The 23,111-nt window shown below is 35.6% G+C and overlaps 2 protein-coding genes across 2 annotated transcripts; both read left to right on the top strand.

The window, feature by feature from the left end:
* Positions 1 to 165: 165 nt before the first annotated feature.
* Positions 166 to 10,891, top strand: LOC110706077 (protein TONNEAU 1a-like). Its single transcript, XM_021883991.1, has 8 exons — positions 166 to 387; positions 997 to 1,129; positions 6,145 to 6,233; positions 6,340 to 6,462; positions 8,017 to 8,147; positions 8,236 to 8,261; positions 8,354 to 8,510; positions 10,548 to 10,891. Exons 1-8 carry the CDS (start codon positions 301 to 303, stop codon positions 10,594 to 10,596), a joined length of 795 nt encoding a protein of 264 aa, XP_021739683.1. The 5' UTR covers positions 166 to 300; the 3' UTR covers positions 10,597 to 10,891.
* A 2,517-nt stretch (positions 10,892 to 13,408) lies between these two features.
* Positions 13,409 to 22,819, top strand: LOC110706075 (probable adenylate kinase 6, chloroplastic). The gene is made up of 4 exons (XM_021883990.1): positions 13,409 to 13,741; positions 16,703 to 16,843; positions 21,877 to 22,149; positions 22,417 to 22,819. The coding sequence occupies exons 1-4, from the start codon at positions 13,409 to 13,411 to the stop codon at positions 22,558 to 22,560; spliced, it is 891 nt and encodes a 296-aa protein (XP_021739682.1). The 3' UTR covers positions 22,561 to 22,819.
* The last annotated feature ends 292 nt before the right edge of the window (positions 22,820 to 23,111 follow it).

The raw sequence follows: 23,111 nt of genomic DNA, 5'->3' as shown, positions 1-23,111 counted from the left end.
GTGAAAAAAAGAAAACTTCTGTCCAAAATGGGAAGATTTAAAGGTCAGTCCATTTTTGGAGAACTGAGCAAAAGTTTGTCCACTCATATTAAAAAAAAAAAAAAAAAAAAAAAAACAAACAAAAGTTGGTAAAAGTAAATGAGTAATTTACTAATTTGAATTGGAAATATTGAAGTATTTTCCAATAAGGATTTGTCCCATCTTCCCTTTCTTCTCTCACTTCGGAAGCAAAGCAAATCCAGAGTTCCGAGACCTGGTTCAGAGGAGAAACAAGACGACGAAACCTTCAATCATTCAAAAATGGATGATTATACCAGAGAAATGATGGACCTTAAAACCCTTGTCACCCGTACTCTTGAGAAGAAAGGAGTTCTCGCTAAGATCCGAGTAATTTTTCTTCAATTTCCCCCCTTTTTTCTGTTCATTTCCCCTTTTTAATTTGTTCTTGTAGTTTCTGTTTGGTTTAACATTCAAATGTAGTTATGAACTGCGGATTTTCTTGCGATTTTGCAATGCCATTTATGAATTTTGCAATTTAGGGTTTGGGAATTTTGCAGAATTGAATTGATTTCATTATCCATGTAATGTTACTTTTTTTTTGAGATTAGGGCTTTTTTCTATTCGGTTTTGGGAATTTTGATTTGGGTTATTGCTTAAATGTTTAAGGTTGTAGCTAAAATTGAAAGATTTTGCTGGGATGTTGAATTTGGGCAACATCGTAATATTTCTGTTTCTTTGAAGCAAAGTTTGCTATTGTGTAGTTCAGTTAGATTGATCAGCTACAGATGGATGAATTAACATCTGTAATTTGACAACTTACTCCATCTAATTTATCGTGGTTTATTAATTTAATTTGGCAATAGTTTATTGTTTTGAATTTGTACACTTCTATTTAGATCATTCTTATGGTTGTGCCTTCAATTTTCGTTTCTGCTAATTTGGGTGTGGCACTTCCATGGTAAATACGTGGCTAATCGTTTTCATTGTTCTCTCTAGGCTGAGCTTAGAGCTAGTGTTTTTGAAGCGATCGAGGAAGAGGATCGTGTTGTTGAGAAAGAAGAAGAATTGCCCCCAGCACTATTGGGTAGCTGCAATGATCGTGCCAAGCAACTCCATGCTTCTCCTTCAGGTGGCTCATGACCCCCCTACTTTTACAGTTTTATTTATTTAGCCTTATCATTTCGCCTTTTGATTTCTGGTTTGATTTGTTGGTGTCATGGTATTTTAATTTTTGAGTTATCATTGTGCTTTTGTGCTGGTCACAAGAGTAATAGATGATTAATAGTCGTGGAAGTTTCACTTCTACTCTAAAGAAGCAATCTTTTGTTGGGAATTTTTTTTTTTTTTTTTGTGTGGGGGGGGGGGGGGGTTGGGGTGGGAAGAGGAGGTGGTGATGGTGAGTGCAACTTTAGTTATTTGAGGAACTGGTGTGGCTCATTAGTTACTTTCTTGCTAGACTATTATGAACTGAATCATCAAGTTTTGAGGTGTGATTGTTGCTAATTCTGTTTCAGGAAACAAGTAGGAAATTAGGTGGATAAGATCTTACGTTAGAGATACTCATTTAATGGACTGGGTAGACAGAGAAGCAATAGTAATGTAGTGGAACAGACCATATTAGTGTTTGCTTATTTTATTTTTGGAATACTTAGAAATAAATGAACAACTGACTTCTAGAAATAATTTTGGCTTTATAGTAGTTTTCCAAAATTGGCTACTTATTTATGTAGGGATGTCAACGGGCGGGGCAGATGTTGGATTTCCCATCCCCATCCCCATCCCCATCCCCATCCCCGCCTAGCATTCTCATCCCCATCCTCATCCCTATCCCCGCGGCGGGTCCAAAATTAGTCCCCATCCCCGCCCCGGTGGGTACAATTCCAAAACCATCCTCGCCCTACCCCCCACTTGGATATCCACCCCCCAGCTAATCCCCACTTATCCGCCTTATCTCTACCTTTGAAATACAACAATTTTACGTAATACGAAGTATTAATTACAATAAATTAAAATAAATTAAAAATCATTGTTAATATTACACTTTTTTTTAATTTAAGTATATTACTATGTATTATATTTACTACTACAATTTATATAATTTTTTTTTATAAAATACTACTTAGAATACATTTTGTTTTAATATATACATGTGGCCATGTGGGTATGGGGTGGGTACGAAGTGGGGCAGATGGGGAGGGGCGGGGCGGGGATGAGGCAGATACAACCTAAAATCCACCCTCATCCCACCACCCATGGTAGGTATGGTTTTTATCCCATCCCCGTCCCACCATCCGCCAAACTGGGACCCATTCCCGTCCCACTGGGGCGGGGATGAGGCGGTCTCTTACTTGACTCGCCTCACTGACATCCCTAATTTATGGAATACTTTGAAATGGACAACTAAGCTTTATAAATAATGATTTTGTCTTATGAAATGAAGCAATCAGATTACAAGGTTTCTCTAGATGGACATCTCTCTATTAGGGGCTAATATCATCTAGGTTAATTTTTAAGAAATCATGCAGGGATAGGCCGGATAGCTTAGGAGTTAGCAACTGATTGTCGAAGGAGAGCAGATGGGATTAGGTGCGACAATGCATTGATCACTGGAACAGCGTGTACAGTTAAAATTGCTTTCGGAATGATAGGCTCCAAAAGCAAAGGCCAACAATTCCTGATGGCCTTGCTGAGGTGGCAGTGAGTCTTGCTTACATGTTTTCCTTCACCATTAGTTGGCTTTCTATCTTTAAAAAAGTCTTCTTACAATGTTTAAGGAGATTTGGGCTTGTCCTATGAGTAATGAAGATTGATTACAAATTCAGTTTGGTGGGGTTTGAAAGGGCTAGGAGAATAATATGCTTTGGACTTTAGGTATTACCTTTGACCTATTGTGGGACAAAGTCATTTTGCTATCATCTTGTAGGTTTAGGCCTGGTTCTCCTCACCATATTTACATTAACTTCAAGTATAAATAGTTGATATAAGTTTAAATAATATATGGAGTTTAGGCTTAAAAGTTTAGATAAGTTTAGGGCTAATAAGTTTAGACTATATAAGGGTGTGCTTTGTTCTCCCCAAAAAAAAAGTTTTAGGGCTAGTTCAGTTCAATCAACTAATTAGGTGTACATACAAATATATAACATAAAATTAGGGTAATATGGTCCAATAAGTTTAGTTTAGATAAGTTCATGTGAATTGAACACACCCTAGTTGAAGACGAGTAAGTTCAAATTAGCTGAGGACTATATTTCCCTAATTTATTTTCACTTATTTCGACTCTAATAAGCTCTAATAATATAATTTCAAGGAAAGTAAGTTAAATTTGATTTTAATGAACAATTTTCTTATTCAAAAAAAGTGTTTATAGGAGAATTTGAGGACAATATACTTGATTGTAACTCAGACATCCGAGAGTAAATTTTGGTTGATGGAAAACTAATTTTATTATAATTGATTAAGGGAGGTGCTTATAAAATTTAGAACATGTTTATTAACCATACATTGTAGGGGCAACAAAGAAATTGATTGGTTTGTGCAATTGCTATGTTTGAGTGATATACTAAATACTACAGTAGTTCTTATGTAGTCATGTAATTATGCTGATGTGAATCACTTTTTTCTTGGTAGTCTGTCTTGTACAATGTTCACATGGAGCCACTTTAAGATAATCCTCCTTGTTATGATGGAACATGACTATGCATTTAAATTCTTGTTCATTAGTGCCCAATGTTGTGGACGCCATATCTCTTAGGTATGGCGATGAATTGGACTCGGGTCAAAGTATGCAAGGTCTAAAATCTGAACTGTATAATAAACGAGCTAAAATTCGAGACTGACTCCAAATATACCTGATTCGCTGATTGGATTCCAAATCTGATGGACTTGGCCACGTTTGACTCCAACTCCAAATCGGTTTAATAAATAGATTTTCCATTACCCCTTTTCAGATTAATAAATAAGAAAATCCAAATTTCATCCAAATGCCCAAAAGCTAGTAGTATATGAAGAGGATTAAAGAAGCATAAATCTAAATATTTGTAGCTGTCAAACACTAAAATTGATACTCCTAATCCTTAACATGTACACAGTTAGTTAATGATAATTATTACTTGAACAACTATAAGAGAAAAAAAAAATCATATAAAAGAAATATTTCTTTTTTTTTTTTTCTGTAGAGACAAGGCCTATGGCACAATGTGCTTGTTGTTTTCGAGATGAACTTCAAAATCAAAACCTTGGTTGTTTTAGGCTTCATGCTTCAGACCATGACAAATTTACATATACAAACAGTAGTGTGAGAAAACCATTCCAAAATCAATAGACGAGGATGAGAGAAATTATGCGTTAATTGTTGTTCCTATTTAAATTTTAATTTTTTTGGCTGTTAATTGATTGATAAATTTTGAACTACAAGTGAGATGTTCGTGAGAGATGTAAGAGGAGAAGAAGTTGAAGTTGCTATATTGTTGACCAAATTCTATAACTCCAAATAAATTTTGACAGAGGCTGGGGAACGGTTAGGAGGAAAACTAGTGAGGAGAGAAAAAGACAGGGCAATTAGAGTTAGAAAACTGACGGAGGAAAAAGTGAAGTTTTAGGCTAGGTTTAATTTATACCATCAAACATGGTAGAACGTGTGTGTCAGACTCGGTTGAATGCCGTGTAGTCCGATACTACTCTTATTAGGATTTGGAGTTTTGTCGGATTCAGCCTTGAATTTTCTTTTTTCTTACTCAGGTCAGACTTTTTATTTTGGATTGGGTCGGACTTGGATTGGATTCAGGTCAAATTGCTGTCAATATTCATATTTATTAATTTATCTAGGTTGGTAATAAAAAACTTTGCAGTTTGAACTGTATGAAATGGTTTAACAAATGGAATAAATTTGTTAGCTTAATTTTTTCCTCATGTTTCAGTTATTTTGAAAATATGAGCTTCTCTAAGAGTACTGGAGTGTTGTTAGTTTTTTAGATTACCCTTTGATATCTTTCCTGGAATTTTGTGGAAGTTGGGGTAGAATGAGGTATCATATAGCTTTAGTGCTATTAATGACTCCAAATTGTACATTTTAATATATGTAATCTTCCATGCCTTTCTTTGGGACAGTAATGAAAGCATTTAAACTATTGTTCTCAACTCATGGATTGTGGAACTGAAGGATTCATGTGCTTAGATAAAGTATTATGAATAGCATTGTTGATGTTATCATATCCTTGCAGGTTCTTGGTGCAATATGTGTTAAGGGTACAACTTCTCAATTACTTCATCCTTCCCGATGAACTTCAGGCATAGGATTGAAATTGAAATTAAGATTAGCTGTTGAATGTAGAGTAAAATAATGTTAGTGGGTACACAGTACACAAGTAAGAGAAAGTGTTGGGAAAGAGAGAAAAAAATTGCTGGGGGCGGAGAAAAAAGGAAAAAGTGTAACCTTCTTTTTGGGACCGCAAAATGGGAATTGTGAAATTCTTTTTGGAATGGAGGAAGTACAGTCTCCATTTTATGTTTTTCCTTCAGAAAATTTGACTTTCTGACATTTTCTAATGTTATTCATATACTGCGAAAAATTTTCCCTTAATGGACTTTTTAGTTTTAGAAGAAGTTACTGGTTTGCCATTTATTTTCTGCACTTTAGTGAGCTATTTGTCACAGTTGATGTGTAGCTGATTTTGAACTGTTATTCATAATTCATTGTATGTTAAAATTTAGAATTTAGAATGTTGTTTGTTTGAGGAGGCATAAGGGCATAATAAACAAACTGGGATGACCCCAGCTAGCTAACATACATTAGAATATTGTCTTATTCAAAGGGTGCTTTTGATGAGGTTTAATGGGATTATTGATATGATGGACTATTGAGGTGTTATCAGAGGGAATTGATGAACTGCTTCTTTGCTGTCATCCCATCCCTGCCTCTGATTCAGAATGCTAAGGTTAAAAAATCTCATCTCCCAAATGAAATTAGGGCTTGCCGGCTTGGGGGCTTGCCTTAGTTGTGTGAAAATATCTTTATGAGGTTCTTTGATCCTGGCAGTTAAATTGTATTATTTGAATGTGGCTTATTTGTTTTTGATACAGAACCTCAGAATTCCAGTTCTAATTCTTTTTTATGTAACTTTATTTTAATTCTTTTGTCAAATGCAGGGAGGCTTTTAACTGCTCTAATTTGTGAATACATGGACTGGGCACAGCTAAATCACACGCTTAAAGTTTATCTTCCTGAGTGTAACTTGGTATCTATAACCAATTTTTGTTGCAGAATCCATTAAAAGATGATAGCACCACTACCTCTGGTCAAAATTCTCATTCTTTGTGTATTACTGTTGTTTTGTTTTGCAGCCAAAAGATTTCTGGAAAGCTGAGTTGAAAGAATTCAGCAGCAAAAATGGATACGATCTTAGCAGGAATGGAGAAAGTGGTCCTGTGCTTTTAGATGTTCTTGAAGGATTTTTAAAGTTTGAGGTATGGTTAATGACTTAAACTAGTATGCTTTGGAACATGTTAAAAACGATGGGGGATCTCTTTGATAAGGAATTTACTTCGTATTAGTCTAGAAAACAAAATTTTCTAGTGGGCAAATGTTTTCGATATCTTTTTTATTTTTCTATCTTTTGAAAATATTGTCATTTTAACTTTATTGTTTTTGAAATTCAGAATTTCCTAAGTTTCTATCATTAAGTATAATTATTCTCGTGGTAATACTTATAGTTATATTGGAATTTAACATGGTTTCTTTTTATTTTTTAATGCGTAGCAATTATAATTTGGATCGTAAGATATAAGGCTCATTACTGCTGATAAAAATATACAGGCTTTGTACCCCATTAACCTTTTTCTTTCGCCTTAGTTTCATCAATTCGCTGTCCATGTCTTATGTGCTATGTACTTATGTGGTTGATGCTAAGTATTGGTATATATTCTATGTGGGTTAACTTTGGAGGGGCTGTGTACTTATGTTTTCAAAGGTTATTTAAAGTAAAGAAACATATTTCAGCGTGTGTGTGTGCGTGCGTGTGCGTGTGTGTGTGATGCTTAATATGTGCTGAATGTCTCTATTGAAGATCATAAGTGGGCTGGAGTCATTAGGTAGTATTTATATACTTGGGAGGGTGCCGGGGGGGGGGGGGGGAGGGGGGAGGGGGGGCAGTGTTTGATATGCAACATAACATATGTACTTAGTGGGGATATAAATCTGGACTGATGTATGATTATGTAATCATAGGGCTCAATATTGTCTAGAAAAAAGTTAGTCGCGATTATTCACAAAACAGGTTTAAGAATTTGACAACAGGAGAAAAATTAAGGGCTTGTTTGTTGCCGTTTTTTTTGTTTCCAGTTTTCAGTTTTTTCGAAAACAAAAACAAAAACATGGAAACCAAAGAAAGTAATTTCCACTTTTTTATTGTCAATTTTCAAAATTAACATGATTATCTTAAACCTGACTAATTTTTAATTCATTATACAAGTTATATCTTTCAACTTATAAAATCTAAAAACTAAAAGCTGAATGACAGGGATGCCAAACACGCCCTAAGATGTACGTGCACAATGGATGTACCATTGATTCATCTAATAACAAATCATCAACTGTACAATTCTTAATCATAAATAATTGGATCCAATGGTTTAGTTTTGTTAAACGGTTGAATAAAATTTTGGTAGGGGGGAGGGATATATGAGAATTGATATTAATTATATGAGACATTGAGTTTAGGTTGAAAGAATTTAAGGATTAAGTGAGGGATTAATTTTGAACGTTAATTGTTGAAAGAAAAAGATGAAGGAGAAGAGGGGCGGAGACTAGGGAAAAGAGGCATGAAAAATTGTAGGAGAAAAAAAGAAGACAAAGGGGGAGGTGACATGTGTCCCTAAAGCTTTGTGTTTTAATTAACTACATATAAATAGGTAGATCGATTGTATAGCTGCTAAGCTTCCAAATATTAGGATCATGTCTGGTCTTCTTTCTCGCTAGTACTCTATTAATATTAACTGCATGCTACTGACCAACTTGTGTAGAATTTAGCCCAAGTCAGAGGCGGCGGAAGGAGATTGAATACCGAAAATGAGTCTTCGTCAAATGTTGAGCCACGCAACGTGCGAAGACCATCATCATCATCTGTTGCTGGAGGCTTACCTCCATTAGTGAGGTACTTATACTTGATCCCCTGCGCGTCATGTGCTTTTTACAACGTCTTCACTTCTTTAAGTTCTAATTAATGTGCAAACTCATAACAGATCGCATCCAGGGTCTCAGGCATCTGGTAAGGAATAATCTGTATCTTTATCTGGAATCTTGCGAGAGTTTTGGTGTTTGAATTACCCTGAGATTATGATGATGTATAATGCATGTCAGATAGGAGAGCGGGGTCTTCTACATCTAGCTACAGGAAAGATGATTACAACTGGAGATATGATGGTGAAGAATTGCCAGAGGATGTGATGCGTGCTTCAGCTGCCCTGGAAAACTTACAATTGGATAGGAAAACTCGGAATCTAACTTCTTCATGGAGGTCTATCTCTCCTCCTCTCTAGTATATTTTATGTTTTTTGCCTCTATAGCTTACCTTTTTTCTGGAGTGATTGGACCCTGAGAAGCTGTGTGTTTTTTCTTTTTTCTTTATCATTTAGTTGTAAGTCTAGAATATTAACAGCTGAGTAACATGGTAACACCTTCACAGGCTACCCTGATACAATAAAGATATGAACCAGGTTACTTTATGTGTGTTCGGGAATAGGTTGTATACATGTGTTGCATTCATTTATGGCTCCATTTGCTAACAGCTGACCTATCTCTATTTAGGTGTTTTTTTTTTTAAAAAAAAAAAAAAAAACACCTTTTTTAGAGAGCTATATTACCCTAGCCCTTCATTTCATTTCACCTATAGTACCAATGTTGTCATGTTTGTTACTCTGCAATCTAATATAGGTATGGACACTTGACACTTATTTTGGAAATAAGTGTGAATTTTCCTAATGTCATCTGAGACCTGGGCATCTATTCATGTCCTACACTACTCGAATTTTGAATAACATAGCTGAGTTGATTGAGAGAACACCATGGAGTATCCATGTCATGGGTCATATTTCTCAATTCCACATCTGCAATTGTTAAGGTGCTTTCTATATTTACATCATCTGGTGAAAAAAGTAAGGGTCCATGATCCTTTGCAGTATCCCGCGACCTGTTAATGCCCCTTTCCACCTCTTTTATTTGTATGCAAACATCCAAAATCAACACCATGGCCAGGTTGTTGCAGCTGCTGCCTTTTTCTTTTCACTCTCGTTCTATTACCCTCTTTCTCACTTTTCTCTTCTTCCCTTCTTGAAATTAGACTTCATTTAATAGTACAAGGCGTGTAGACTTATTCAATCATTCCAATTGATTCCATTAAATAAAATGGCTTAAAGCAACATTGTAGTGGCATTCTTGCCATCGGTCCAAATTAATGGCTTTTGCTGAAATAATAACCTATTCCATTTTTCATTATAATGAATTTTGTTAGTTGTAAATTTGCCCTGTTCTTTAATCTGTATTTAGACCTCCTCGTGCCTGTATAAATGTTGCAAATTATTAGTACTGTAACCTTATTAGTTTCCTATAAATAGAAAAACAAAACCAAAATTAGTTTCCAGTTCAAAAAATAAAAGCAAAAAATGATACCAAACCGGACTTAAGATTTGAGCTCATCTGTTATCTCATTATTTCTACCTGATCTCCTTTCTTTCCCTACCCTCACTCTTTATCGTTCATCCACCCACAAGGCCACAATCATTACCCTAATCTGTGAAATCGCTATTGTTTTAACCATGCGGTTTGATAACTTCTCCACCCCATGGTTTCCACTACTCTCTCTCACTCCTTCCTGATCACCTCCATTAGTTCTCTCTATCGTTCGGCTGGCTGTCAACATAGGCCCACCTGTTGTGAACAAGCCCCCCAGGCCTTACCAACTAACTTTTTCTCCATCCCTTATCTTCTAGTTCACTCTTTCTCGCCGGGGGGGGGGGGGGGGAAGAAGAAAAAAAAAGAAGAAAAGGATGTGATATTTTTGGTATAGTGACGCTCAGTTTGAGCCAAATTGACACATATAAAAGGGGTGATGATTCTTGAGATTTTCTGTGGTTGTATCAGCTCCTTTTATAAATTGAAGTAGCTTGTAATCTTGTATACTAAGGTTTGTTATCAACATACTTGTCCTAGGAAACTGAATAAAGGACCATTTGACTGAAGTGAATCTGTGAAATTAATACTACTTGGAAGTCAAGCCATAGGATACCAAAAGGATCGCTCTAGTAGTCTAATTGCAGGATTAGTCAACTGAAGATTATGATTTGTAATAATATGCATAATGCTTCTGATGCACCTTTGGATTTGGTTTATTTCCCACTGCATTTAACGTTTATTGCCATGTATTTAGATTATCGTATAGGCTGTATTAGTTTTACATCTCTTTTTTGCCCTTCCTGATCCGTAAAACCTTTGAATGTATTGATAATCTATATACTTGAAATGATCTCATTTTTTGAATTCCTGAACTTTGTTGCAGGCATGGTGGGGATGGAATCTCTGAGGATGACGGAGTAGATCACATGTAACCTGTACCACTTTACTTGTAGTTTATGTCTATCTTTGCGCTCCATATGCGAGTATCATTGTGATTAGTTTATCGAGGTAGTGAGTTTTATGATCTTATATATGGTGAATCTGCGATGTAATTCATTTCTTTCTATTGTGTGGTTTTCCAATCTAATTCAGAATGTGTGGCCCTCTGCCTTTGAATTTATTGTAGCTCCTTGTCTGCGGGTTATTTTCTTGCAAGAGTTGAGCTCGTGATTATTGTATGAATGATTTGAGCTTCATCTATTATATGCATTTGATAGGGTATAGTCACTGAAGGCAGCTCACAAAATAAATTTGGGCGACCATTTCTAAGGTCATGCCGAATTGCTAATATTACCCCTTTGTTTACCCCCGTCACACTCACCTGAACCCTCCCTTTTGTCACAATTGGTAACTCCGGAAAAAAAAAAAAAGTTGCTTAGATTTCCACTCTGGTGTGGAAACAACCAACGTTTGATAAGAAGTCAAGACAAGACTTAATGAATACTTAATGAATTTCAACTTTTATTTAAACTAAATTTAGTTGATAGCCTTCCAAATGTTCCAACATCTACAATAAGATTCAAAATCACATATTACATAATCTATTATACCCTTTTTTTTTTTTTTTAACCTGCATTAGTTTGCACATTTTCACTGCTGAGTTTTTGGTTGGTTGGCTTTACTCCTTTGTGAAGGTGTCTATGTTAGATGCTGCCATATTGATAGGGGCTTCAAACCGTAGATGCCTTCACTGGGCATCAATGTTTGCAGTTTGAGCTTCCAACATAGTGCTAGTGTCTGCATTGTGCTGCACCATGAGGGCAACGTCTGCATTGGACACCTCTGCCACGGAAGAAGCATCTATTGTGGGAGTGTTTTTTCCCCCATATTTTTCGATGTTGTCGAGTGTGAGGAAAATTGGTCGACTGGTAGCGGTGGCCAGCAGATGGTGATTTCAGCGAAGTGAGGAGAGAGAAGTAAACCAGGCAGAGAAATGAGTGGGGTTGAGGTGTCGATGGAAGGTTATGGAGGAGGGGTGGGTTAAGTAATGGTCATTATTTTCAAAAATGGTGAAAAAGAAAAGGTATTTTGGTTGTAGGTTGCAATTTGAATAAGTATTTGTTTGGTTCACGTATGAATAAAGTTACCATGGGAAGATTATGTTTATGAAATGTTTTTGTCAACTTTTTAAATATGACGTACTCCCTCTGTTTCAAAATAAATGTCTAATTTTAACTTTTATACTATTCAAATACTCTTATTTAACCTCCGTTTATGCATTACATAAGTTTAAATATAGTCATATTAGTACTTTTTAGAATCGTCTTAATGTATAGTTTTAAAATATCAACTTATTATAAACTATACTTGTTTATAATAAAATAAAATTTAAAAAAAAAACTAGTGTTTAGCCCGGACAATGCTCCAGATCATACGTTATATATTATTGTTTTATACTTTTCATGTATTATACTTATATAGATGAATTTGCCAGGCCTTTTGTCCCTAGAAGGGCAGAAGGTATGAGGTAATAGTTACATTGAATATTTATTGAGTTTATTCTTTGAGTATCTTAATTTTTTTTTAAAATTGGACCTTATGCTTTTCACTTATATGTTTTTTTTTTTACATATTGATAACATGGTTGGTAATTGGCTTAGATGGTTAAATAGCCATACCTCTTATAAGAGGTTGGGTGTTCAAATCTCTTTAACCTTATGTTTTTATATGGAATAATGTTGGTTTATTTATTGACGTGACGTAATAGTTAAAATTGTTAAAGGTGACGTGGCGTCATGAAATGTTGGGAAGCTGACATGGCACATGATGTTTTTAGGAACGCCTTTTAATATATAGTATAGATATTGTTAGTTGAAATTTCGCATTGACAAATGTGCCAGTCAAAGTAGTGCAACTATTTTGAAACAAAGGAATCACCTTGTTTAGGTGGCACAAAGACTTTCACAAATTGATATTGAAATTTGTTTATCAAGGGGATAAAATAGGGCTTACTCAGATAGGATGGGTGGATAAGATATTTTTCACATCTTATGAGTATTTCAATTCCCTATGAAAGTTCTATATCTCCTCTATTTCATGCCAACTAAACATCACTATTCAATTCCTTAAAATTCTCACTTTTAACTTCTCCCTCTATATGTTTGCAACCAAACAAGCAATTTTATAGATCTAATCATCAAATCATGTCAACCCGCCCTAGAAATGCCCAAAATTCGAGCCCAGCCCAATTTTCTAAAAAAATTAAACGGTTTTGGACAGCCTAAAAAAATTATTTTAAGTACAAAATTTGGCCTGAATTTGGCTCGAAAAGCACGGTGATGGCCCAAAATACACAGGGTTTGGGCATGGTTTTTCAGCTCTAAAGCTTGGTCCAAAATGAGCCGATATTTTTAGGTAAAGCCCGGCCTGGCCCATAATCACCTCAACTAAATACTTATATGACCCAGTACTCGCCTATTAGGTAACTTTCAATCTCAAATCAAACCGCTAAACAACGTGAATTGCATTCTCGACATCTCTTTCCAAAGATACCACCAGTCCACCACTCCGTAATGAATTACTGATGGTCGCACAACTAGACAAGTGGTCTGGGACAAGCAACGAAGCAAGGGTCAAAAACACGTAGAATAAATAAACACGTGCAAACAACCAAATTACATTCATAATAACAACTTTCCCAGCAAAAAGCAACTGAAATTTTCAAACTCCTAAGTCCAATCTTCATCATCCTTCTTCTTCCAGAACAATTTCATCTTCTTCTCTCTCCTCTTCAACTCTTCATCAATGGCGGTAGTCAGCCGCCTTGCAAGATCTACAACATTCAAAATTTCATCCCTAATTCCAACCATAATATCTCGTAAATTTACATCATCATCTCTTACTTCCGAAACTACCCTTCATTCTCCTTCCTCTTGGAATGATACTTCCAATAACAATGGTAGAAATCCCTTGAAATTGGGTAAGGGTAGAGATGTTCACTGGGTTTTTCTGGGTTGTCCTGGTGTTGGTAAAGGCACTTACGCTACTCGTCTTTCGAAGCTTCTCGATGTTCCTCATATTTCTACTGGTGATTTGGTTCGTGATGAGCTCGCTTCCTCTGGTTCTCTCTCTCCTAAGGTCAATTTCATCTTTTCCCTGATTTTATGCATTTGGGTTATTGCTGAATTCATTGATTGTCTTTTGAATTCGGTAATTCGAATTTGATTTTGGGTTTTTGATGGTAATCTTAATTTTATGTGTTTTGATAAATGATGATATTTGGGTACTGAATTCTGCATTATTGATTAAGTAGCGATTGATGCATTGATCGCTTCGACGAATTAAGATAATGTTTCCAATTTTAGCTGTTGATTTGTGCTGTAGAAGTGTTAGGGTTTAGGGTTGTGTCTTCTTTATGCTCTAATTAGAGGTATTGGTTAATTGTGCTTCGTTGTGGAGTAGCAGGATTGTTTGATGGGTGTTTTGTATAATGAAGGCAAGCAAAGGGTGTGTTTGCTGAGTAAAAGTTACATTCTTACATACAACTGATATCTTGAATCCCACCGTTGGTGGTAGTTTCAGATGAGGTGCTAGGTTGGTCGTGTGGTGACTGCTAAGGTGTGAAACTCTAGGAAATAGTAAGTCTTGAATGCACAACAGGTAGGTATTGGACCCCTAATCGGTGAAAATAGGTAGAAAGTATAAATGGAAGGTTGGAACGTAGAATTTTCTATGAAATTTAAACCTTTTACATGAATCACATAATTACTCCCTCCGTCCCCCCTTTTTTTATTTTGCCAGTGAAATTACTTTTTAAAATTTTTGGTTGAAAAGATTTAGTGAGAGAGAAAAGTGGTGGGGTTAATGTAGTGGTTGTAAGAGTAAAGATGTGCTCCCTACAACCAAAATTGGTATGGAGCAAATTGAAAGGGAGAGACTTAAAAGGAAAATGGGGCAATATAAAGGGATAGAGGGATTATAACTAGAACCACCCAACCACCAACATAAGAAAAATACTCCCTTTTCAAAATGGATATGGTCTTTTTCGAAATAGATATGATTGGAGTTTGAACTATATATTAACACTCTCTTATTCTTTTTTTTAAAGGAAACACTATCTTAATTCTTAATAAACATGCTACATATTTGTTATAGATGAGGGTTGAGAATTATAGTGATTATCCCCTACCAAATGAAAGACCCTTGTTAGTGAGATTTTCTTGGTATTTGTTGCCATACCTATTGGTCTTCTTAAATACTTGGAATTTATCATCAAAAACCAGCATTGGTAAACCTGTGTTTCTTTTTATTTTTTACATATATAAATTTGGGAGTGGGTTGGAGTTAGGTGGTGGTGAAGGGAGGAGGGGTATTCAACGTATGAATGTGGTGGTGGAGGAGGAAGAGGGGGTACTAAACCTTCAACCCTATGGAAAAAAAGAAAGGAAGAGAGAGGTTCATCTTGTTTCATCCTATTTTAGCATTTAGCGGAGTCAAAGTTCTTTCATTTATAAGAGTGAGATAAGATCCTGAACTAACAAATTCCGTAGTGAAATCCATAGAGGAATGTCAAGCTCTGAAAGATAGCTCTATTTAATAGAGTCATAGGCTTTTTAAAACTCCAATTTCAATAAGAACCTTGGAGACATATGAGCCCTTGAATTCGTTTTGATAAGTTCAGAACTCAATATGATATCATCCACTATGTGTCCCCAAACCCCATCAACTTCCTCCACAACTGTTTAAAGCCTAGAAGCAAGGACTTAAATTATAAGCTTATATAGTACAATGCATCAAGCAATAGGGTGAAATTGCTTAATATCAGTATTTGAAAAAGCGCGTCGCTGAGGCACTAGGCGTAGGGGGTAAGCGCTTAATTTGGCCTGGGTGAGGCGTTTTTGATTAGGCGCAGGTTAGGCGCCCGAGGCCCACCCGAGGCGCACATGAGGCGCACCTGAAGCAAATTTCTGCCAATTTTTTTTAGCTGTTTATATAGTGCGCCTCACTTCAAAGAGGCGCACCTAGGCGCTGCATAACCCTTATCGCTTCAGCGCGCCTTGAGCTTTTTTATACATTGCTTAATATAGGATGGAGTCCATGGAGATTCCTAAGGATCAAGAGTTTTAGTGAATTACATTTGATTGCCTTGGCTATTTGCAACTCTGAAAAGTAGTCAAAACCAATTTGATTAATCTATTTGTTGCATTAAGCCATGCCTTCATGAAACAAACATTATAACCATCTATTCCTTGGAATCATCAATTGTTTCAAGAAGCCTGGTCTATCTCAGTAATTGTCATAGGTTGACACAATAAAGCCTTTGCTTCATTACTGAGATTTGTACCCGTTCTAATTACAGGATGATCGATTGAGGGAGAAATAGAGACAGTAGTTCCAGCAGTTTCTGGTAAAATCCCTTAACTTCATCTTGGATGCAATAGAACCACCTAGCTTTTGTCAGAGTACAAAACTGAATTCTGTTCCTGGCATATCTTTCTTTTACGGTAGCATCAAAGTGGTGAAAGTTAGAGTCACCTAGGGTGAACCAATTTATTCTGGATTTATCACAAAAAAAAAAATTTCTTCAATAAATAGTCATTTCCTTAATTGCAGCACCAATTCCTACTTATGAGCATGTTAAGCAGGACCACTGGAAGTAACTGAGATTGAATGTTATCTGGCTCATTTTCAGTTTTCTCAACCTTTTCACCAACTCTGGGATCTTCTTCTCTGTGAAGGCTCTTCAAAGAAGTTTTGATACCCTTTAGTAGTCCCAGTAGTAGGTTGTTTCACGGCTCACTAATAACATCTATAAACCATTTATGCTCCACTGGGAAAGAATTTGAAAGCCTACTCCCACTCTCAATTAATTAATCACATTTAATCAACAGAGGGCAATGATCTGAGACTGAATTATTCAAACTATCTACCACTACATCAGTATTAATTATGTGTTGATTCTTGATGTCCTGAAATTTTATGCTGAGATATGTAATTTGATGATTCCATGTTTCAACTCTCTGCTTGTGTTATGATTAGTGTTCAATACAATGGCTGCATGATGTAAAATTATGAGTTCTAACATTGTAAGTACTATAGATTGCAGAGATAGTCAACTCGGGGAAGCTGTTGTCAGACGAAATTATAGTGGATCTGTTGTCCAAGCGTCTTGAAGCTGGAGAAGCCAAGGGTGAATCCGGATTTATTCTTGATGGTTTTCCTCGTACAGTTAGACAGGCGGTGAGCACTTACATTAAATGTTTTCATATGATACTTACTTTGCTCTTTTTTAGATGGACTGTTTGGCATTTTACACTATTCACAATTCACATAAGCTACTTTGTCCATCTCATTTTGATTTATACTTAAATTAATAAATATAATCATGTGGGGTCTTCTTAGATTTGTCTCATTATTTTTAAATTTTATAATTTTTACAAATGCATCATTAGAAATATTAAATTCTAAAGAAACGCATTGGCAAGCATGTCTAAATGAAACAAGTCATCTATATAAGAATAAAGGTAGTATTATACATGCTTATATTGAATGTATATAATTTCTATGTTAAGGGAAGCTGATAGTCAGATCTAGTCATCTAGATAAACATCAGAATATCTACCTTTTTGAATACACATGCTTACGTATGTTGTATATGTAGAGTGAGGGACAAAAACATATGTGTTCAGTCACAAAGTTTTTGGCTCAATTTTGAGTACATAGACACAGATTGCCTATTTATTTTGTTGACAAAAATCAAGATGGCACTAATGTTCAATGCCCCTACTATAGTCTTCATCAGATATGATAATAATGCTCTATTGGCTTGCAACTTTTAGTTATATAGTCTTTTCATATCATGCTATAATGAATGCTAAATATGCATGAATAGTTACCTTAGAGCAACTTTAATGGTTGGCTAATATACTTATTAGCTTAATATGCCAAATAAGATTCTCAAGCTATTTCCCTTTCAAGCTATAATGTGCTCCAATGTTAGCAAGTTGCTTAAGATATTTTTTAAATTATTTTTATACATTAATTTAGTATTTACTTCACTCTTTCAGTAAAATAAATAATAATTTTAGTTCTTTTTTTTTTTTCCATGCTAATTAGCTTTGTAGAGCTAATTTCCTTTGTTTGGCTAATACTATAAAAATGCTCCAATGGTCAGGTAGCTGCTTAACTATTTTTGAATATTGCAAGCTAATCCCTATAATTAACCATTGGAGATGCTCTTAATAGCCAAGATGTTGAAGCTTCAGTTTTTGGTCTTTGATATATAGAAAACTATCAAAACTAAAGGCTACGTTTATGATTGGTTTTTCTATCATTTGTCTGACTTACTAATTTCTGTGGCTTCAAAAGCCGTCACCCTCTCTTTTTAAAGATTTTAAACCCTCTAAATGCTGAACCTGCTGTAGTTGATTTCAAGAGTTCAAAACTGCTGAGGAGTGTTTCTATGGACTTTCCATATTTTCCTCTATTTAGACTAAGCAGACACCATATCTTTCTTTGTCTTTGCAGCTCAGTCCCAATCAACTTTTAGTCAAATGTGCTTGACTAGGCTTCTTAGTGATTAGATCAACTTATTGGAGGGATGATCGCCTCTTAAACTACCAATAAGTCCTATAATATTGAAGAGATTCATTTATCCCTCTCTAAAGGATGATTTGAATGTACCTTCAAAGCGCTTTGAATTTCTTCAATTTTCCTTACATTAATCAAACTCAATTTCTTCAACCTTTCAATTCTGTCACCAACTCCCGCTCGTTACACTTTTGTAGGGATTTTAACAAAAAAAATAAATCAATGTTGTAGTGACAAAGCAATCTTGATTTTTCTTTGGATAATTACATTGCCCAATTTCCAAATTACTAGAATTTCTTGCCAGCCCAATTTAAAATATTTTGAGAATGATTTGGGTTTCTGCTGTCAATTAGTCGCTGTGAGTGAATAATGATGTGTGGAGAAGGGACATTTATGTCTCACTAATGACTAGGGCTATGCGATTAACTTTTTAAATCTTATCTTGTACAACTTGGCAGTTTTTTACTCTTGGCATTTGGGTTTTTATCACCTCTTAGCTTTGATTTCATCTCACTTGTTACAAATAGGGGAGGCTGGCAGAGTATATATTATTTTACTACAATTGAACCTTCACTATTCCAAATGGAGTGGGTTCGATTCAAAGGCCCATTTTATATTCTCCCCCCCCTCCCCCTCCTTATTTTTTTTATTTTTTATTAAATTTGAGAGGCTCTATGGCGGAGCAAGTAGGGTACATTTTACCCCTCTTAGACCAATATATACTTGCCCCTGGTCTCTAGCAGTCTAGCCATAACCCATCTAAGCATGTTCTTGGAAGCAAGTGGCAGGATTTGACACTTTCCAAGCATTGAGTTTGCTTTTTCTTTGGGGTGGAGGTGTTAGTTATGTGCCTTCCTCTTATTCTCTCATTGCAGGCCTCATGATTCTTGTAGAGTTTCATGTAGTCTTTTGTAGTATCTTGACATTAAGGAATTTTGCTCTTGTCCACTGTTTGTAGAATAGAGTAAAATATTGATATCAACTACAAATTCTTACTATATGCTTTGCCTTGAGGCCCGAGATTATTGAAGCTTTTGACCAAAATGTGAAAGCAAGCATTTACCTGCTACATAGTAGTGAATGTCAAGACAGAATTTTTAGTGACAAAAATGAAAAATGTGATGTTATCTTTGTGAATCCTGGATGTAGTTAATTATTGGATTAACATATTGGAACAGTTGATTTATCCACCTCTGAAAATTTCTTACAACTGCAGTTGTAGACTTTTGTTAATATAATTATCTTTATACTTTTTACCTCATTATTCAATAGACCCTTCTTGAATAAATTATTTAAAAATTCCTTGAGCTCTAGGTAAGGATCTGAAAGTATGTCATATTTAACACTCAATAATTGGGAGTTGTCAACTCATATTTTTGTTTTCTTTAATGATTATGAGGCCCTAGACCTAACACCCTTTGCTATGCCTATAGCCTTATATAGTTTTCAGTTGCTTTGGATTATCTGTACCCCTGTATCAGAGAGACTTTTGACATTTACTTTTGTTAATTGATTTACCACCAACTGCAAACCCCGGGGTGAGGGTTAATAATTCGCCAAACCTCTCCCCCCTCCAAGTGAACAATGTTCTAACTTCTAATTCATTTTAAAGAATCATGTGTTCTAAATTTGCTGGTGTGCCAAATCAAGTCAGCATGCTATCTAGTATTCTCAAACTCTCAAAGTGATGATGGAAGAGTGAGAAAACAGATCAAAGAAAGAAATGGCTGGTTAAAAAGTAAGCTGTGCTACAAACTCTTAACTCTTTGTGGTGAGAATTGAGATGCTATGGTGGAAGAAAGCAGAGCATCATAACAGCCTGCCTCTTTCTTGCTAGATTGCGATTCTAGATATTTGTTATCTATTGCCTCATAGAAAGATAACCTTTACCATTATTTATGAGCTGCCCCTCTCGCTCTCTCGCCCTTAGTCCTTTCTCTTTCTATTTTGATTGCTTATTAACTAGAGTTTTGGGCCAAGGCCTAAGAGATATCCTCTATTGTCTCCTCTGTAATATAAAATGATAAGTTGGCAAAGGAACTAGGCTTTATAGCTGCACAGTATTGTTTTGATGGACATGTGAAGCGGGTCAAAACAATTTGCGTAGTGGTATGGGTTTAGAGTCAAGAATGAGATTAAGGTGGTATTGGGTTGGAACTTGATACTTAATAGTTAATACCATGTGTTTGGTGTTGTTCGGGAATGAACATCTTTCTTTTATTTGATGCCTGGAAGGTATGGTATGAGCCATACCCACCTCCTCCCTTGGGTTTCTAAACCCCATACCTTGTGGGTTTAAGAATTCTCTCAAACAAACGCAAGGTATGGGTTTTACTCATCCCAACCCCATACCTCATACCTGAATTACTTGAACCAAACACCCCAGAGGTTTTCTTATGTTAATCAGTCCCTCTTTTTTTACCGGTGCGATAATAAATTCTGTGTGTAATATTCTATCTAATGGAATTCGTTGTGACTTGTGAGAAACGAATTGCATGCTCATAATATGTTCACTTGTTGAAACTGCTGCAGTAGCCTGTAGGTAACAGTGTTATGGACTATGGAGGAAATGCTAAATCACAGAAAATGGTGTCCTTCAGGGAAATTGTATTCACAGGATTGTTACTTTGATAAGAGACATAGTTACATTAGATGATATTTTGGGAGTAAAAACATATGTCTATTGATACATTTGGACCACTGTTACCTATTTGCTAATCCCCTCCCCTCAGCGTGACCATGATTCTCAACAATTTGGAGTTAATACATGGTACGTTAATACAGTTTTGGACATGTTTGGCAAAGAATAGGTAAACACATTCTTGAACCTGTTCTACCACATCCCAAGTAGCACTGATCTGATTGACATGTGGAAGATAAGTACTGTAACACCAGGCTAACCTACTATCTATGTGTTATACATTAGTTCATTAGGCTCACTTTGACTGGTATGCAGAGGAGATGCACCCTCCCTGAATTTTCTGGTGATGATACATCTCATCTTCTATGGGTGGCTGTTGCATGTTGAGCTAGCTAATTATTTCTAACATCTAACTTTGGTGCGTTTGAAATGAGAGACAGAACATCCAATATATATTTTCCTTTGAGGGCAGGTAAATATCTATGCTTAATTTATGATGCACAAGAGGAGATATAGAACATTGTACAATACTACTGTTCTTACCCTTCAAAGTTTCAGTATCTCTCCATATTTGGCTATCTTTCTTGTCCAAACACATCTTTCTTTTTCATCGCCAACTTTGACCCTGAATTCCTTATTAAACCGTACTGCGAAGTAATGATTAATGAACTACTACTGCCTGATATGCAATTGCTAAATGAGAAGTATACGTCATTGAATGGAAGGTCAAATACTAGGCTGTAAGCCTGTCATTTCTCAATGTTGCTGGACACATCTTCTGTTCAGCCACATCAAGAGTTTATGATTACAGCATCTGAAAGCATGCAACGCTTCTGCAAGGGGTAAGTTTGATCTGTATTGGGTAGTATACATTGTACTGATTAGGTTTTCGAGTCAAAATTAAATATTCTGCTTGCAAGATGTAATTTATAAGGGTGTAATTAATTGTTTATTTTATTTATATTATTTCTGCAAGAGGTTCCTTCTCCTATCTTGTTATTGATATACATGCTTGTTTCATTTTATTTGCTGTTTGTGACAGGAAATTTTGGAGGGGGTTATTGATATTGACTTGGTGGTGAATCTTAAGCTCCGTGAAGAGGCCTTACTTGCAAAATGCCTTGGTAGAAGAATCTGTAGTCAGTGTGGTGGAAACTACAATGTTGCATGCATTGACATCAAGGGTGACGATGAAAGCCCTGGAATGTACATGGCTCCTCTTCTTCCTCCAGCTGAATGTGCCTCAAAGCTTATCAGTCGCGCTGATGATAAAGAAGAAGTTGTGAGGGAGAGACTCCGGATATACGATGAATTGGTATTACTATTCAATCTCAAGTGCTCTGTTAATTTTTTGTTTCTTGTCTCCATTCCTGCATCCCACCTCAGAAAGACTATTTTGTGATGGTTGTTTCTTATCTTTCATCCCACCTCAGAAAGGCTATTTTGTGATAGTTGTTTCTTATCTTTTTTAAAAAAAAACTCTTGAAGTGGGCTGTGATGCCTGTGAATGCTGGAGATGAATCTTGTATTTTTGGCATGTTTAAGCAAGGTTAACACGTGAGTTTGAAACATATATGTGCAGACTCGACCTGTGGAGGAATTTTATTGCAAGCGGGGCAAACTGTTGCAGTTTGATCTTCCTGGTGGAATTCCAGAATCCTGGCCAAAGTTGCTGCACGCTTTGAATCTTGATGATCATGAAGACGATCAATCTGCTGCAGCTTGAATCCCATTAGATAATTTTCTATACCACATTTGTCTAGATTAGTGATCATTTTTTTTGCAAACAATGTATAGTTAATAGAAGTATTAAATTAATGTATGAATCAGATATTACTTGAAATAAATTCCTGGAATTGAAGTGGCACCATTAGTATACTATTGTTGTCAAAATATCTATTCAAAAGGAGAAAAAAAATAATGAAAATTTGTCCTTTGAATCTAGTAGTGATATAATATGATTATCATAATGAATTTAATAAGAATATTTGACTCCATTGCCATTGGCTAAAAGTGCAGTAGGTTTACAGGTGTTAGATTTACTTTATGATTTATTTACTGTATAATTAATTATTTAATTAGTGTCACTGTTATGTCTTTTTTCTTTGAGGATTATTATTAATATTTGAATTTTTTTTTTTTAGGTTAGTACTTGTCAGTTGTCACTACTTGATAGTTGATAACCTTAATCTAAATGATGTGGTGTTAGATATTTTATTTTGAAGCTAAACATGTTAGGCCATGTTTGGTACCGCAGACAAGCAATTAAGTCTTTAC

Source organism: Chenopodium quinoa, unplaced genomic scaffold, assembly GCF_001683475.1.
Source record: "Chenopodium quinoa cultivar QQ74 unplaced genomic scaffold, ASM168347v1, whole genome shotgun sequence".
In the NCBI taxonomy this organism is placed as follows: domain Eukaryota; kingdom Viridiplantae; phylum Streptophyta; class Magnoliopsida; order Caryophyllales; family Amaranthaceae; genus Chenopodium; species Chenopodium quinoa.
Note: the sequence above shows the minus strand (reverse complement) of the source record. Positions and strands in the feature narration are given on the sequence as shown.

Coding starts and splice junctions, on each gene's coding strand:
- LOC110706077 (XM_021883991.1), top strand. CDS start 301: ATGGATGATTATACCAGAGAAATGATGGACCTTAAAACCCTTGTCACC. Junction 6,463..8,016: donor AAGGATTTTTAAAGTTTGAG/GTATGGTTAATG, acceptor CAACTTGTGTAG/AATTTAGCCCAAGTCAGAGG. Junction 8,511..10,547: donor AATCTAACTTCTTCATGGAG/GTCTATCTCTCC, acceptor ACTTTGTTGCAG/GCATGGTGGGGATGGAATCT.
- LOC110706075 (XM_021883990.1), top strand. CDS start 13,409: ATGGCGGTAGTCAGCCGCCTTGCAAGATCTACAACATTCAAAATTTCA. Junction 13,742..16,702: donor CTGGTTCTCTCTCTCCTAAG/GTCAATTTCATC, acceptor TAAGTACTATAG/ATTGCAGAGATAGTCAACTC. Junction 16,844..21,876: donor CTCGTACAGTTAGACAGGCG/GTGAGCACTTAC, acceptor TGTTTGTGACAG/GAAATTTTGGAGGGGGTTAT.